Raw genomic sequence first — 16,032 nt, 5'->3', positions numbered from 1 at the left:
GCTCTGTATTTAATTTGGACATTTTTGCCGCTCTCAATTATACAGCTGTAATAAAATAAAATAAGGGTAGAGTGTTTGTTATTGCCCTGTCATTTACACAAGTATGGACCTTTAAAATTGGGAACGCCCATTATTGGAATAGACCAATCATATTCGTCCTTGTTACGCAGCTTGTTACGTAGGGACGTGTGTAATGTGTATGACATTTGCCAGGAGAAGCTAGGTCTTATCAGCTAAACGAGAGGGAACAACTTCTTTTTACTCAGATTTGTATTTATTTTTTGCCCCTTTGTAATCGCTAAAATAACACTCGGAATAGCTTTCCTCTCCGCCTACTCTATAACATGTTTTAATGCAGAATATTATTTGAAAACAAGTCTTCTCACGAGACACTTTTTGGAGTAGGCTAACGACTGGACTAACTTGGACAGTAGACCCACTCGTGTTCTGGGATGTCCTTTTAGTTCTGTAACGTAAAACATTTAACTTAAGATAATTGATTCTGTTTTGTATGCCAGCATGAGTGAATAACCGAAGCCGGCTCGGGCTAAGTGAGTCATGTACACAAGGTTAAAGTTAGCTTTAGCTTGCCCCTCACTTGATTTATCTTTATCTTGTAATGCTGATTGGTGCTGCAACGTGTGCTTTAATTAGTAGGCCAGGGGCGGGTGGGGGAAGTAAGTGTCGTGAGTCTATTTATTATTATTATTATTGGTTAAGTGAGTTGTGAGTTGGCAACATGCTTCTGTCCCTTGTGGTGCACACGTACTCGCTCCGGTACTGGTTTCCAGCCACCGTCATGCTGGGCACAGCTCCGGCTTACGTGCTCTCGTGGGGGGCCTGGCGCTTCCTCTCAACTCTTTTACCGGCCAGACTGTACCATAAGATAGACGACAGGCTGTACTGCATCTACCAGAGCATGGTCCTCTTCTTCTTTGAGAACTACACAGGAGTGGAGGCGAGTATGTGTTATACCTGTACTGAATGACACTTGTGGGCAATAATATACCTGAATGTTACATGATTCAAAATGTCTCGAAAATGTCAGTCTTAAGCCGGATAAGCCAGTCAAATGAGTTTGCATTCCTTTAGTTGGTGGCCACACCTTTTGATCAAACACCTGGAGAGAACAGAAACTTCGAGCAACAAAAGACTACGTTCTAAAATGTAATATTTATAAAAGTTGATAATACAGCTCAAGCACTATCACACAAGCCAAAAGTGAAATTAAACACTAACGCAATACAAAGCATAAAACTCTACTTTTTGGTGACATTTAATGTGACAAGTATCTGGCAGCAACCGGCCCGCAGTTGGAGAGGTAATAGCACTGTTCTTGTCAAACAGCCCATACAGATGGATTCAGTCAGAAATTGTCCAAGTAAAAGTCATTTGTTCACAAAAAAGCGTATTAAATACTGGCTCCAGTTGAGGGTCATGTGAAGCCAATGAGAAGGGGTTAAAAACAAACATCCATCTATCCATTTTTCTCTCCCCCCTCGCTTCGCCAGCGTCACTGATGAGCTACAGCCAGCTGACTTGAGGCGATGTACACAATGGAGCGTTCGCCGGCCAGTCTAATGACACTTATACACATTTTGAAATAATTGTCGGAACATGTAGCTCACAGTGGTCATGGAATCTACTTGAAATTGATGAAAGTAATCATAAATATTTTCTGAAAATTAACCGAGGAAAATCCGACATTCCTTTTAAATTGTCATTTAACAGAATCAAAACACTTTTAAACACTGACTTTCTAATGTCTAGTGTGACCCAGCTGTTTGTACAATGCTGATCTGCGCTCTTTCCACTCTAGATCATCATATATGGAGATATACCAAAAAACAAAGAGAATGTGATCTATCTGTCCAATCATCAATGTACAGGTAAACCACGTGTGCATATATATGCTTTAAACAATCTAACGTGGCATACCGTTGGAATTAAGTCTCTCTTTGGAACTCTCTTGTAGCGGACTGGATCATTGCTGACATGTTGGCAATCAGGCAGAGCGCCCTCGGTCATGTCAGATATGTTTTGAAAGATGGACTCAAGTGGCTTCCACTCTACGGATGGTATTTCTCTCAGGTAAATGCCCCCGTGGAAGTGCTTTAATGTCATATTTGTGCTCAGTTGTCATAATGTTGCTCTTCCTCTCAGCATGGGGGGATCTACGTGAAACGAAGTGCCAAGTTTGACGAAGATGCTATGAAGAAGAAGCTCGTCTCTCAGAATCAGTCAGGAGCACCAGTAAGACGATCATAATGTCTGAAATCGGATGTCAGTCCTAAGTGCATTATGTAACCAGTGGTCCACTTTATACGATGACTCACACACTTAAATAGGGTTGTATTCTGAATGAATGAATAATAATTGAATAATAATGTTTATTCTTACTTACTTTGGAATTAATATATATTTTGTAAGGTAAAGATAATCGGTAATATATTCAAATAAGCCAATTGATAAACTGTATAGTTTATAGTAATAAGGAAGTTCAATAATGAAATTATGAATAAGGGATGGGCGTGGATACGTTTTGCTTTTTCCCCACTCCTTTTAGGATATCGTCACTTTTCTAAAATAGATCCTAAAAAAATTCAGAAACATGAAAAACTGAACCAAAAACTTTATTAGATTTATTTATTAATAATTTTATTTCAGGGGTAGAATTTAATCATCTGTTTAACTAAGGGTATGGTTGATTTTAGTACAAGTGGCCAGTATCATGATGAGGTAAGGTGGGGGATGGGGTCAAAAAATGACCTAGGCCAATTTTTTAAGAGGGTGAGGATATGCAAAACTAAACTATAATATGTGCAGTTAGTTAAAATAACTAATTGACAGTATTATAATTTTTAATTGCTGATTTTCACACCAGAATGAAATATCAAATTCAATTTAACCGAAGAAATTCATCTTTTCTGTTAAATTATCGTTTTTATGGAAAGGCTTTTGTGTCCCGATCAATGGCAGCCTATTAAGGTCCCCTGGACTAAGTGGTTTTTATTTTAGTGTTATTGCATAGAACGTTGTGATTGCTTTATTTTCCAGGGTGGGAATGTGGTGGATGTGTGTGTGCGCGCGCATTCTACACAAGAGACCATAATGGGCATTAAGAGCAATTGCAATAGTAATAGATCAGCTTTGTTTTTCTCCCCGAACGCCTTTTTGCCCCCAGAGTCAGAAGTTAAAGCATTTAATTTAACACGGTCTCTTCCTACAGATGTACCTCGTCATCTTTCCGGAAGGAACGCGCTATAATCCCGAGCTCAAGAATGTTATCGCCGACAGTCAGGCCTTTGCTACTAAAGAAGGTACTGACTTGACAGCAAGCCACGACGCCTGCACTGCGGCATGCTGATGATACACACACAGTCTGTAAACAGCTGACTAAGAGCGCTGGTCATTGGTGCAAGCAACTGTTTGACCACTGACATACGGTTAATGTTTGTTATATCAGTGAATATGCTCTTGGTCGAATTTTGATTCGTTTTTTTCCAGTCGAAAGCGATGGCGATTGAAGCATCCTTTCAAGGGTGAAATTGTCACTCATCATTAAACTTTTATGAACAGCACAGGCCTTGTTTAAACTAAGACAATCAGTGGTGGGCGGTCAAGGCCATCAATATTGATAATTCTTTTTTTTAACCTGTTTTAAATGAGTAAAACAGTTACATTTCATATAATTTAAAAATGCACAACTATTAAGCGGCAAATATTGAGTACCGTATTTTCCGGGCCATAGGGCGCTATTTAAAGTCCCTAATCTTCCCTAAAACAAACAAAGCGCCTTGTAAAGCGACGCGCCCATTATATGGACTAAGCATCACTCGCGGCCATCAACCCTTTTACTCATTGGGCTGTTCAGAGTGCATGTTAGCACACCCTGCTGGACAAAGTCTGAGTCATCTATGCTTCTAATTGACCGTGACTTATACATTATGTGACTATGGTGTTTGGGTGATGGTGTAGGAGAAAGCTGGACAAAAGGGCAACTGTCCACACAATGTTGTAGTCTGTCTTATCATTTATGTTATTGCAAGCAAGAAACGTCACAGGTTTAGACAAGAGACTGCAAAAAGCCCAAAGCACAACAGCACATCTCTCTAAACAGCCATGTGATTGGCTGAGTCTGAGTGGCTCCCAAGAAGCCATTGCTATAATCTTTTTGTGTTATTTTTATTTCTTTTGGGTATATAGATGGCATGAGAGATACATGTTTTGTGCTAATCTTATTTCTTTGTTTCATTGTTTGCTTGTATGCTGAGTTTTTTTGAGGGTTTTGATTTGAAACCGTGACTCTAAGGAGTGTGGTGACCAGTGAAGTCCCTCCCCTGACGTTGTCTAGTCGACTATTGCCAAGACACCTTTTATTGGTTAGAGTCATTGTTATTGGCAGTGATTCCTAATAGTTTCATGACATCTGTCATTGAAATAGGGTGATACCTCTGGCAACAATACCTGAGGGGATTGAGTCCTGGTGAGCTGACATCAGCTAGCGCGAGCAGCTGAGCTAGCGCCTTGTAGTGCGGCGCGCCTAGTATATGCATTAAATACGGAAATAGCATCCTCAACTGGTGTTGTGCCCTTTGATGCAGCGCGTCTTATGGCCGTAAACATACGGTACTCGTAATGCAAGTTACGTTAACCTTTATTCCATGGTCATACGGTGTTGCGAGATATTACGAATCTAATGCTAATAATAAAAACAATCGCAAAAAAATCTTGAACAGGTTCAAATTTTCTTTACGGGACGAAATACTGTTTACGACCGTTAAAACTGTTTGTGAACGTCTTTGCAACCTTGAACAAGCCCTGACGGCAAAACGGCATTCGCTATACGTACGCACACACTTGCAAAACTCTCAGTGAGATACGGGCTTGACGGTACTGACAATCTAATGAAGTGGAAAGTACTTTAATGAAATAGATTGACTTTGTTTGCACAACATTTTCAGTTTCCCTGAATTTTCTGCATTAACACATTTCATCCGATGCCGTTTGAGGTCATGCTCACCCGCTCTGCAGGAATAAAATGTATCGCTGAGCCCCAGCTTTCATGTTACCGCCCCCCATTAAGCCAACTCACTCACAGGAGCTGACATTCTCCTGACATTATCTGCTTCTAGTGAGGTATTAGTGAGCACATGGGCGTGCCACTTCCACACTGAACGTACTGCAAAGCAAGTGACCTCTCAGACCGAGCATTTTCATCGACTTACTATGTTCTCGAGTCACTCCGCAAAATCGAAGGCTACTTGGTAGACTGCTGAACAAACCTGTCATAAAATGCAGTCATCAAGATTCATGTCAGTTATTAGAAATTTGACAAAAAAATATCCAGAAAGAAAAAGACAACAACAAGAAAACACAACATCCTTGGAGGAATACAGCAGGCAAGTCAAACATAAACCAAAATCTTGCAAGTTGAATTAAAAAAAAAAAATCTTGAACCATATATTATTGAGCCTTCATCCATTTTTTTTTTAATTAATGTTTTTGAAGCGGCCACAGAACTGCAAAGAGTTTGCGTGATTTAAACCATACCACCAGAAATGGAAGACCTTTTCCGACAATTAATAAAATAGCAACACTGCAAGAGATGCAAAACAAAGCAAATGTCTTTGTTGCGTAGGACTGGCTGTTCTGCGACACACACTAACGCCCCGGATGAAAGCTTCACACATCGCCCTCGAGACCATGAGGGGCCACTTGGATGCAGTGTATGACATCACGGTGGCCTACGAGGGAACTCTTGGCGCCGACCGCCAAAGAAAACCAGCGCCTTCCATGCCAGGTACGATTTGTTGCTTCTCATCATCTCTTCATCTCATTTGATCCAATCGTTTTGTGGACTCTGCTGCTGACTGTGATCTTTCTTGTGCTACATATTCTACATCCGTAATTGCTATTCCAAATTGTTCCTGGAGAACCCGAGAGTGGCTGTAAATACTGATTATTATTATTATACGGAACACCTTCATTTACACAGCTACATTTAAAATTGTTAGGAACGACAGCTGCCTAGCATTCTTTGTCAATCAGTGTTTCCACAGTCACGCAGGTTGTTGTATGATCGATTCAGCAATGTTCAACATTCTAACAAGGCCCGCAGGAATTAATCACAAAGACAAAACTACCTACTGCTGTTGGGTGGCTTCCTGTAAACAGCATGACTCCCTGTTTTGGATTTTTTTTTCATTATTGCAATTTGCTGTGATTCAGCCCGCGCTCTGGCGGTATTTAGAAAAAAACATCCCCTTTAAACCGCACCAAAAAGATCAAAGAGGGTGAAACTTCTTTCTACTCACGCACTTCCCGATGTCATGGGGCGAAGGTGACACAGGAGGTGTAATCAAAGAATAATAAACAAGAAAGTTGTTTTTTACTTCAAACTGTTTTTTTATAATTTAAATTTGCAATGATCAAATAATCAAAATTAAATTATTGTTCACTTGTCTGCGTCGATATTTAAAGGCAGAACACGGCTCACAATTGTATTTGGATCAAATTCATGTTTTGTTTGTGTGTACTTGGAAAAATACAAGTTTGGATGCATGTAGGCTTGCAGCCATCAAATATATTTTTTTAAATCGATTATTTTCCCAATTGTACCATGAATAAATTGTTTAGAATCACTTTCTGCAGGCTTTAGAAAGTCAAACTAAAAGGTCAAGTATACGCTGCTTTTCATTATGATGTGCATGTGTGTCAGCAGCGCAAGCCAGCAAGAGCAGCGACCATACTATCAAGGCCAGCTTCAAAATAAAACCCTCACAAATAATATTGCCTAAAGTTAAAAAATAATTAGCAGCCCGGGTGACTCAAAAACACCTGATGTTTCTCCCCATGAAAGAAAGGAAGTCCTAGTCCAAGAACACTCTCACTGAGCTGCCAGTGTTTATTCCCAGTCCATATTTCATGTCACGCTCGCATTAAAATGGCTTTCTGCTGTTGACTTCAACAAAGTTTCCCCTCCTGGCCGCTGCAGCAAGTTTTCCAGATACGATTGGATGTTGTGGAATCAGGAAGTTTAAATTCTCAGGGGATTCACGTGTAGCCTTGAGCGTTCACACTTTCCTGGTCACTTCTGGTGCTTTGTGTTATTTTGAATGATATTATTTGACCTGAGACTGAAAATGTTAATCATTTATTCTGTAAGGCCTTATTGTTTATCTATATGTGGCACCACTTAGATTGAATTATTATTATTATTTTTTTAATATTATAAACAGTCTTCTTCTCATTTCTGATTTGAATGAGGGGCGGCACTGCTGCACACGTTGAGTTTGTTTTTTACGTATGTTTGATTGAAACACTTTGTGAGTCCTTTCTGTAAAAAATGCTACATTAACAAAAAAAAAATTATGCGCACGCGTTTCCGAAGTTTGGGGTTTGAATCTCAGCTACAGCTTTCCTATATTTTAACCTTCAGTTTTACATTTTTTTTTTTTCTTCGGGTCCTGCGACTTTCTCCCACATTCCAAAACATACAGTCGGGTTCATTGACGAGTCTGATTTCTTTCAAGTGTGAATGTGAATTTGTTGTCGATGTACCCCCCAGATCATTATGATTTACAATTATGAATATGCAGCGTTAGAAGCTTTAATATTTTAAGTCTGCCCTTGATTCTGAATTAAAATAAATCCCATTTTACATATTCAAACTCTTTGATCAGAATCACCTCATTGGATCAACTCGTCATTTTGTGTGCTTCTGTCTTATTATGTCACATTCATTCCTGTCGGATGCAGAGGGAGTTCTGAATGTTAAGAACCAGGGTTCTTTGTCGTTCCATCCTTGATTTCCCAGGCGACGTGTGCCTTGGTGGAGGTGTGATTCAATACAACTCTTCTTCAGTTAAGCTAATCCAACATTGATTGCCCTCCCTTTACGGCTGGCTGCATACTTCATGCAAAAGCATCTGACTCACTCTGTACGTGCTGCTTCGCTGAAAGCTTCTTCCCGTTTTTGTTTAGTCGTCTCATTATTGTTTTTTTTTTGCTGTGCAGAATTCCTGTGCAAAGAATGTCCGAAAGTCCACATCCACTTTGAGCGTGTGGCTGTCAAGGAAATTCCTCCCGAGCCGCTCTTCTTCCGCAGGTGGTTGCACGAGCGCTTTGAAATCAAGGACCGGTGAGTGTGCGTGCGGCGAATTCAATCAATAAGCAAACCAGCAGTCATGTTTTGCTCGCACGCTCGCTCATTGAAGCATCCCGTCCTGCTCGGCTAACGTCACTGTCAACCCAAACAAAACATCAGGGCAAAAGCACAAACACAACACAGTAATAACAACTTCCGTCAAATGCTTTTGTCTGCATACGGCAAATAAGGAAGCTTTTTAGCTATTTCTCTATGGACAAAAGAATAATTTCCTAATTATGATGATAGGACTCACCGTTAAACAAATTATTTTTAATGACCATTTTTGATTAAATAATTATCTTTGCTAGACTTTTGTTGGCATTTACCTTTTTTTTCAACATGTGAATGAATTGGAAATAAAACTCGAGGCTTAATTAAAAAAAAAAATATCCCTGAGTGTTTATCTGGTTTCTAGTTGCTTTGATTAAGCATTTTGGGCAACACAAGGTATAAAGCCTCGAAGTTGAATGAATGAAACGTTTATTTTTCGGTTGTCCACATAATACAGCAAAGAAAATGCAAGAAAAAAAATTGCACATCATTTGACAACCAAAAAAAGGAATGGAATCTTTGTGGTTTACTTTTCTGTAAATCAGTCTACAAATGGGCACATTTAATTTGAGCTCCTCCGTAAAGTCTCGCGATTGACATCTGCACTACGATTTTTGATTAATAATGTATTTGTTAGGTTTTTCAGTCCAAAAAAAGCTCATCAGCAAAAACATGTTTGGGTAAAATACATTATTTCTTATTAGATAACAAATATCAAATAATTTCTAGCTCCACATATAGAACTGCAGGACTATCATTTGCCACCCGTCTAAAATTTGAAGCCAATCTTTTGGAGTGCAGGAGGGGCTTGATAGCAAGCATGATCAGCTGACACAAATTGCAGAGAATTTTGCTTTTGAGCCATGAAGAGAGTCCCTCATCTTCTCCATCTTTCGAGCACTTTGTGCTTTCACCTCTTTTAGGAAGTAATCTTGGCATTCTTAGTAAAATGCTGCGAGAGACAGCAGATGACTCAGCTCACCTTTTTTATGTCGGACTTGGTGCAAGACAATGTTTTAGGAATAAGCTGTCTGCTGAGGAAGTATTTATGTGAAAATGTGTGTGGGCTTGTGTTAAGCAGTACTGGGAAAAGTATGGCAAGCGCTGTTATTTAATTCCGCCAACTAACAGTACATTTGCAATTGTCTTGTAATATACACATTGATTTTTCTTTCCCCCTAAAAATTTCAATGATGGAAATAATACAAATTAATGTCTTATTTTTTTTTAGTTACATAATGTCATCTTGAGTAACAGTATCTGTTTGGAGTAGCAAAATGTCTGCCTTCTCCTGGTATTCATGATTTGCAGGTTTGGCCTCTGCTAGAATTATGTTGATATATCACTGCGGTAAAATAATACTCAACTAACCCCGTAGTGCAGCCGCACGGTGGATGAATCGTTAACACGTCCACCTGGAGCATAAATAGTTGCGTGTTCAGCACCAACTCAAGCTGGTCAGTCCTCACCAAGCCTTGCTGCATGAACTGACGAAGCCTTCTGGGATGCGACGAACCCAAACATCTTCCAGCAGTCCAGTTGTGATCGATTCAATGCCTGAGATAGAAATGACCTGGATGAATCTACGATCATAAAAGCCGTAGAAAAGTACAGCAGAAAAACAAAAAAGTGCAAGATGTTGAAATGGTGTATAATATATTGAAAAAGGAAAATAATCAACTAAAGCCGATAAGCATGAGCAAAAGTTACTCAGTAAAGATTTGGCTGCTGCATCGTAATTCCATTCAATGATTTATGCAAATCCGATAGTTTGGTGCATCTCGTCAACCGTTTCCTTGATTCCACCTTGAATAATGCATGCATCATAATCACACGATGTGCAAATGGTACAGGTTCGATATACTGATTAAAAGTGTTCAATTGCCGCCTCTTTTTGTGCATGGGGACAAATTTCACGGTGATGTGTCTTCTCTCTTTTCAAAGGCTGCTGGCAGATTTCTACCAGTGTGGCGCCGGAGTCAAACCATGCAGCTTCCCCGGGGTGGGCCGACATTCCCCCTTGGGACTCTCCAAAACCCTCCCGGCCGTGCTCATCTTGGGGGGCCTGACGCTGCCTCTGCTGCTGACTGACACCGGCAGGAAAGTGTACTGGAGGACCTGGGTGTATGGGACTCTTCTTGGTTGGCTGTGGGTCAATTTGCTTCCTTAACGCCCGGCGGTGAGATGCGCAAAAAGCGGTGCCATGTTTCAGTATTCCCACAAAGGTTGTGTTGCCGAAGCCGAATACGTACAGTACAAACACGCCGCCGGCGCACACGGCAGCGCTACACGTGACACACTGTGCTGAAGCCATGCATAGAATTATTCGTCTTGTGCTACCGCTTGTTTCCCGGAATGATCTGGCTTTGGGGAAACAGCCGCGGATTTGTTTAAAAGAAACGACGAGATTCCTCAGATGAGCTAAAAATAATCGCATAATCAAATCCACCCGCCCCCCCGCCCCCCCTTCCCAATTCGCTCTCATCCGCCAAACATTTATCCTCGCATGCTCCTCATTGTTCCAGAAGACGTTGGCCAAATTTCCACCCATGACATTTAGTTATTAAGTTATTCTTCAGAAGGACGGCATTCATGTTGTTCATGAGTTAAGTTTCAGTATTCTGTACGCAAAGTGCCACATTCCTAAATTGCACTGAGTTCGTTCTGCTCTAATTTTTTTCTTGGCCCTTCTTTTTGGAACCTCCAAAGTGCAACACTATCTGTTCTCTGATGCGGTCGCCTTCAAAATTATTATTCCCAAACAATAATTCCTCATTCTGGAAATATGTCTTGAATTTATTGCTTTCAGACAGTCACCGTCATCAAACCTTCAGGATTGAACATTATGGCAAAGTTTTTAAGTAACATTTTAATCTCCTTAAACACCTTATAATAAAAGTTGCAAATAATACAAAATGGAAATGCATGCTTTGAAAAATGGAGAGAGAACAGATAGCTGTAAAATAAATAGTTATATAATCTACTCTGCCAAATTAGGTTGTGTCATTAAAATTTTCTTCCCGTACTTTGGCTTCCTGATGCTTTGCATAAACATTCTTGTACGCTTGATTGAAAACGCGGTGTACATTATGCTGCATCCCGCTCAAAATTAACTGGGATAGACTCCAGCTCAGCCCCATCTGAAATGTACGTTTTGTAAAAAAGGTTGCACTGACAAGAACTAGGGAGCTCAACTTCTTAAAACCTTCTATGGTTATCATCACCCTTCTGCATCGCCATCACTTATGGAGCACGAAGCTGAAGTTGCGCAACAATTTGTAGACTTCACACGTTTTACAGAACATTTTAGTTGAACATTTGGGGTGTTCTACTTTGGGGGTTCCGCTAAATTTTTTTTGAATGCAACATTATTCTAGCTTGCGGAACTCCGAATGATTTTCACCTGCAGCACTTTTGACAATGTACAATTTAAGTAATTTGGCTTTCATAGTCAAAATGAATGTTGAATAGTTGCGCTGGATAAACATATGCATTATGTGGTTGAACAACTTGAAGACGACAAGTAATGGAATCATAAGAAATAATCTTATGAATGCATTTCACCACGTCAATTGTTCCACTATAGCAGGGCTGCCGACTCAGCGGGTTCGCTCCAACTTGCCAGAGCATGTTCTTGGCCCATCATGCAAAAAAAAAAAAAGTTAAAACCTCAGAGGAACTGTTACAAATGCTCAGAATAAAAATCTTGTATGTGCATACATCCTATATGACCTTATAAACGGTTGGAAATACTAAAGTAAAATATGGGAAAAAAAGGAAATTTGCCAAACCTGATGATTTGCCACGTTTTGTTTTATGTTAAGCAATAATTTACCAATGCCACCCCTGTTGCGACATCAATTGTTTTGAGTCCGTATTGCTTTTGTAATCTTGTTTCTTTTCTTTGTGACTCCTCACGTAAAAAAAGATCTACCTTGCTTGAAGAAAACAAGCTTACAAAGCCATGCAACGTCAAAGCCATTTGTATTAAGCATCTCTGTATTGTGAAAACTTAGCACTGTCTGTGAATTGTTGTCGTTATGTCCTATTATATCTCCTTATCCCGCAAATCTCTTTGCACATTAGCAGTCCCGGAATTTGTCAGAAGTCTATTTTAGGGTAAATGTTTTTACACTGTGCTGCAATACCTCACTCAGTTCAGTCATCTTCCTCCTTCCTATATGAACTTTTTCAGATATTTTGTAAGAACTTTGATCCTTTCAGGAATTGTTTTCTGTAGACAGCATTTAAAAATGCCAACTCTCTGCGCAAACGTGTGCCTTCTGTTTGGAAGAGTGGGTTCTCGTCTCTCCCTCAGCTGGAGGACATCAGCAGCTCTTTGCAGTCTTAATGTCACAGAGGCGTTCAGCGGCCCTGTGCGCTCACACTCTGTACTTAAAGTGGCTTATTTTGCTCGGGAATGCGATATGATTTACAGGTTTTGACTCAGTACCGATTTAATGTGTTGTGGGTATGGGTATACAGTCTGAGTGAAATAAAGTTTGCTTCCCCCCCCACCCCTACCCTTGGAACGAGTCATGTTGTGTGTGTGTGGATGTGAGTGTCGTCAACAAAGATGCAAAAGTGCCAGATGGTCACTTTTTTTCCTGCCCATTTCTGCATTGTCTGTCTCAGCTGGCTGAACTGATGAGTTAGTTTGTGTTTCTGCTCTCTGAAGACACTCCGTTAAATGCACCGTTTCACCATGCTCCATTAACTTTCTTAGTGTGTTTTGTTATTTTTTTATTTTCTTTTTTTTTTAGGAATGCTCAAATTATTCTGGAGACAGCACTGCATCCAAAGTGGTTAGCACTTCTGCCTGAAAAATCTGAGGTTCTGGGTTTGAATCTCAGTTCCAGTCTTCCTGTGCACCGTTTGCATGAACTTCCTCTGGGTACTCTGGCTTCCTCACACATTTAAAAACATGCACTGATTTTAGACTCTTACTAGTAATGATATTCAATCAGCCCATAGTTTTTAAAACCTTTTAACTATCATAGGCCGTTTCACAATTTCTATTTTCCTCTAAGATTATCATACAGACGGCCCCTAAAACAAAGGTGGCTGGCTGAAGTGTGGATTTGATTTTGAAGTGTTCTTTAATCTAATTCAATATCAAGAGTCCTCTAATATGCATTTTGTAAAGTGTTTATCCTGTTTAGGATCACGGCTAGCTGGAGCTGAGCACGTGGAAGGCAGCCTACCATCTGGGCTGGTCGAGTGGAATCAATTCATGTCGTCACATTATACCCAAAGATACTGTATGTTTAGTGACCAATCCTATCGTGTATAATGGTGGTTGCAGCATCATGCTTTGGGGCTGTCTTTCTTCTGCTCGAACTGGGGATTTTGACAAGTTGGACGAAATTTTAAACGGTAGACGATTGAATATATATTGAGGACGACTTGTTGCGTAAAACGGTGAAAATATAAATATACTACTTTCTTCCTGCATTTGAACGTCGCATAGACTCCACTGCGCATGCGTGCGATTGTGTTCTGGTGAACAAGGAAGTGTAGTCGAGCTGGACCTTTTTTTCTGCGCTTTTACTTCGTTTAAACGCGAGGTATGTGCTTATAAAGTATGACAAACGCATTTGGGGAAATAGGACATTCATGTCGTTAATATTTGGTGCGTAAAGCCAGCCGCCGTACAGTTAATACCGTGATTGTGCGTCGCGTTATATTGTTCAATCAACAGCAGCATCTCGTGGCCAATTGGAGAAAGTTACCGCAAAAAATAAACAAATTATTTTAGTGCATTATTGTTGCGTCTTTTTCAACAAAAATCCATCCATCCATCCATCTTCTGTACCGCTTCTCCTCACTAGGGTCGCGGGGGATGCTGGAGCCTATCCCAGCTATCTTCGGGCAGTAGACAGGGGACACCCTGAACTGGTTGCCAGCCAATCGCAGGGCACACAGAGACGAACAACCATCCGCGCTCACACTCATACCTCGGGGCAATTCAGAGTGTACAATCGGCCTACAATGCATGATTTTGGAATGTGGGAGGAAACCGGAGTTACCCGGAGGAAATCCACACACTCCACACAGGATGGCCGGAGCCGGGATCGAACCCACGCCCGATGCTGTCTCTCACTGTGAGGCCATCGTGCTAACCAGTCGGCCACCGTGCCGATTTAAACAAAAATAATTAGCCAAATGAATGTTTTACTGTAAACACATATTATACTGGTTTATTGTTGTGTTATTCGTAGTACACCAAGTACCACGCCAAAATTATCCTCAGGCTTATTATGTTACTGTATTTTAATGTTGCCAATTATGGCCCTGTAATTGGGGGAGTGATCGAGTGAAGATGAATCGGAACAAAAATCATCCCCCTAAAAAAATTACTGTAAGATACTGTAACATTGTGCAAAGTTTAAACATTTAAACCCTGCTTAAATATAGAAAATGGAAAAAAAATATTCAAACAATAATTAAATCCAAATGTATTGCACATTGTTTAAATGGATACAGTAAATGTTTAAAAACAAACAGGTCTTAAAGATTAAATACAAATGTGTAGTCCTGCCACGTAAAAGTTAAATACAACCAAACTGTACTTGAAAAATAAATGTACCTGCATGAAAATTTAATTTAAAAAATGTAAATAGGCTCTCTGCATAACTACAAGCTTCATTTTAATATATTTTGTGTTTCACGTTTTCAATGTTTCACTGATATTAAACCTATTCAAACTGAACTGTGTGCAGCTCTTCAATGGCCATCGACTGGATTGGATTTGGCTATGCTGCGGCCATCTTGCTGGGAGGATATATGGGATACAAGAGAAAAGGTTGAAAGTAGTAAGCTCATCAGTCTTATATTCTCTGATCAGCGAAAAAAAACCAAAGAACAATTCGTAATGATCATCGTGTGTCTCTTGAAGGCAGTGTCATGTCTCTTCTGGCCGGCTTGGTCTTTGGTGGACTGTCTGCTTATGGCGCCTACAACATCTCCAACAAGCCCACTGACATCAAGGTGTCACTGAGTATGTATCACACAAAGTTTTCACACTCTAGCACAAGTACAGATAAAATCTGGTTAAAGCAGAAATACTGACAGTTAATAACCCTCCATGGTGTGAAGCTACAGAAATACGAAAGTGGTTAATTATGTTGGGACTCATCACTCAGAAGCAAGTCGTCAATAAAATGTCAAGTCCAATTTTGTGGGGCCCCCCAAAGAAAGGCCATGGCAACTTTAGCCTTTGCGCTCATTTTTGCCTCAATTGTGATCTTGCAGTCGCCTCCGGGCTCCTTGCGATGGTGATGGGGACCAGGTACAAGGATTCAGGGAAAATGATGCCGGCTGGAATTATGACGATTCTCAGGTCAGAAGTTTAAACTCTGTTGTGACTGTTTCAGAGGTTGCGTAATGGTGGCCGATTTCTTTCCGCAGTTTGTTGATGGTGTTCCGACTTTTGCTCTTGATGGCGGTGTGATTGAAGAGGGGACACGGAAAACCAGTCTGCCGTGATACATGATTCCTCGTTTGATTTTGAAAACAAAAATCAAAGATTTTTACCTAATGACCACTGTCCTTGAATTCCAAGCAGCTCAATGTTTTGCAAGAAAATAGAGCAGGGCTGCTCACAATAAAGAAAAATTGACATTTGTTTGATTGGAGCATCAGATTTTTATTATTAGATGTACTCAGCCCTCTGTGGACCTTTAAAAATCAATTGCGCACACATAGGGGAGGGGAAAAAAAAGGTTTTCAGCATACCTGCTTCAAAACATAATTCGAATGGCACAATAACTCATTTTTAAATATTGGACGGATGACAAAATGTCTGAGATGAACACTGTCTTCAAAGG

At 40.3% G+C, this 16,032-nt stretch overlaps 1 protein-coding gene across 4 annotated transcripts; it reads left to right on the top strand.

Moving 5' to 3' along the window:
- The first annotated feature begins 170 nt into the window (after window positions 1–170).
- On the top strand, window positions 171–15,829 carry agpat5 (1-acylglycerol-3-phosphate O-acyltransferase 5 (lysophosphatidic acid acyltransferase, epsilon)). Of its 4 annotated transcripts, XM_088304163.1 has the most exons (11): window positions 171–958; window positions 1,820–1,889; window positions 1,976–2,091; window positions 2,164–2,253; window positions 3,230–3,320; window positions 5,642–5,803; window positions 8,020–8,143; window positions 14,926–15,008; window positions 15,102–15,203; window positions 15,458–15,545; window positions 15,614–15,829. In XM_088304163.1, the coding sequence occupies exons 1-11, from the start codon at window positions 740–742 to the stop codon at window positions 15,654–15,656; spliced, it is 1,188 nt and encodes a 395-aa protein (XP_088160289.1). In that variant the 5' UTR covers window positions 171–739; the 3' UTR covers window positions 15,657–15,829. The 4 variants fall into 4 exon arrangements, with proteins under 4 accessions (XP_088160289.1, XP_088160286.1, XP_088160288.1 ...); XM_088304160.1 differs by lacking the exons at window positions 14,926–15,008; window positions 15,102–15,203; window positions 15,458–15,545; window positions 15,614–15,829 and adding an exon at window positions 10,148–10,445; XM_088304162.1 differs by lacking the exons at window positions 171–958; window positions 1,820–1,889; window positions 1,976–2,091; ... (2 more) ...; window positions 5,642–5,803; window positions 8,020–8,143 and adding an exon at window positions 13,501–13,835.
- Window positions 15,830–16,032: the final 203 nt, after the last annotated feature.

Source organism: Idiotropiscis lumnitzeri, chromosome 9 (genome assembly GCF_059441095.1).
Source record: "Idiotropiscis lumnitzeri isolate Australia: NSW breed Sydney's pygmy pipehorse chromosome 9, RoL_Ilum_1.0, whole genome shotgun sequence".
NCBI classification, from domain to species: Eukaryota; Metazoa; Chordata; class Actinopteri; order Syngnathiformes; family Syngnathidae; genus Idiotropiscis; species Idiotropiscis lumnitzeri.
This window is presented reverse-complemented; position numbering and strand designations above follow the sequence as displayed.

Bases quoted from the DNA above. Each gene is read 5' to 3' on its own strand.
- agpat5 (XM_088304163.1), top strand. From the start codon at position 740: ATGCTTCTGTCCCTTGTGGTGCACACGTACTCGCTCCGGTACTGGTTT. The intron at 2,254-3,229 runs GTAAGACGATCA...CTCTTCCTACAG, and splicing joins AGAATCAGTCAGGAGCACCA to ATGTACCTCGTCATCTTTCC. The intron at 15,009-15,101 runs GTTGAAAGTAGT...TGTCTCTTGAAG, and splicing joins TATGGGATACAAGAGAAAAG to GCAGTGTCATGTCTCTTCTG.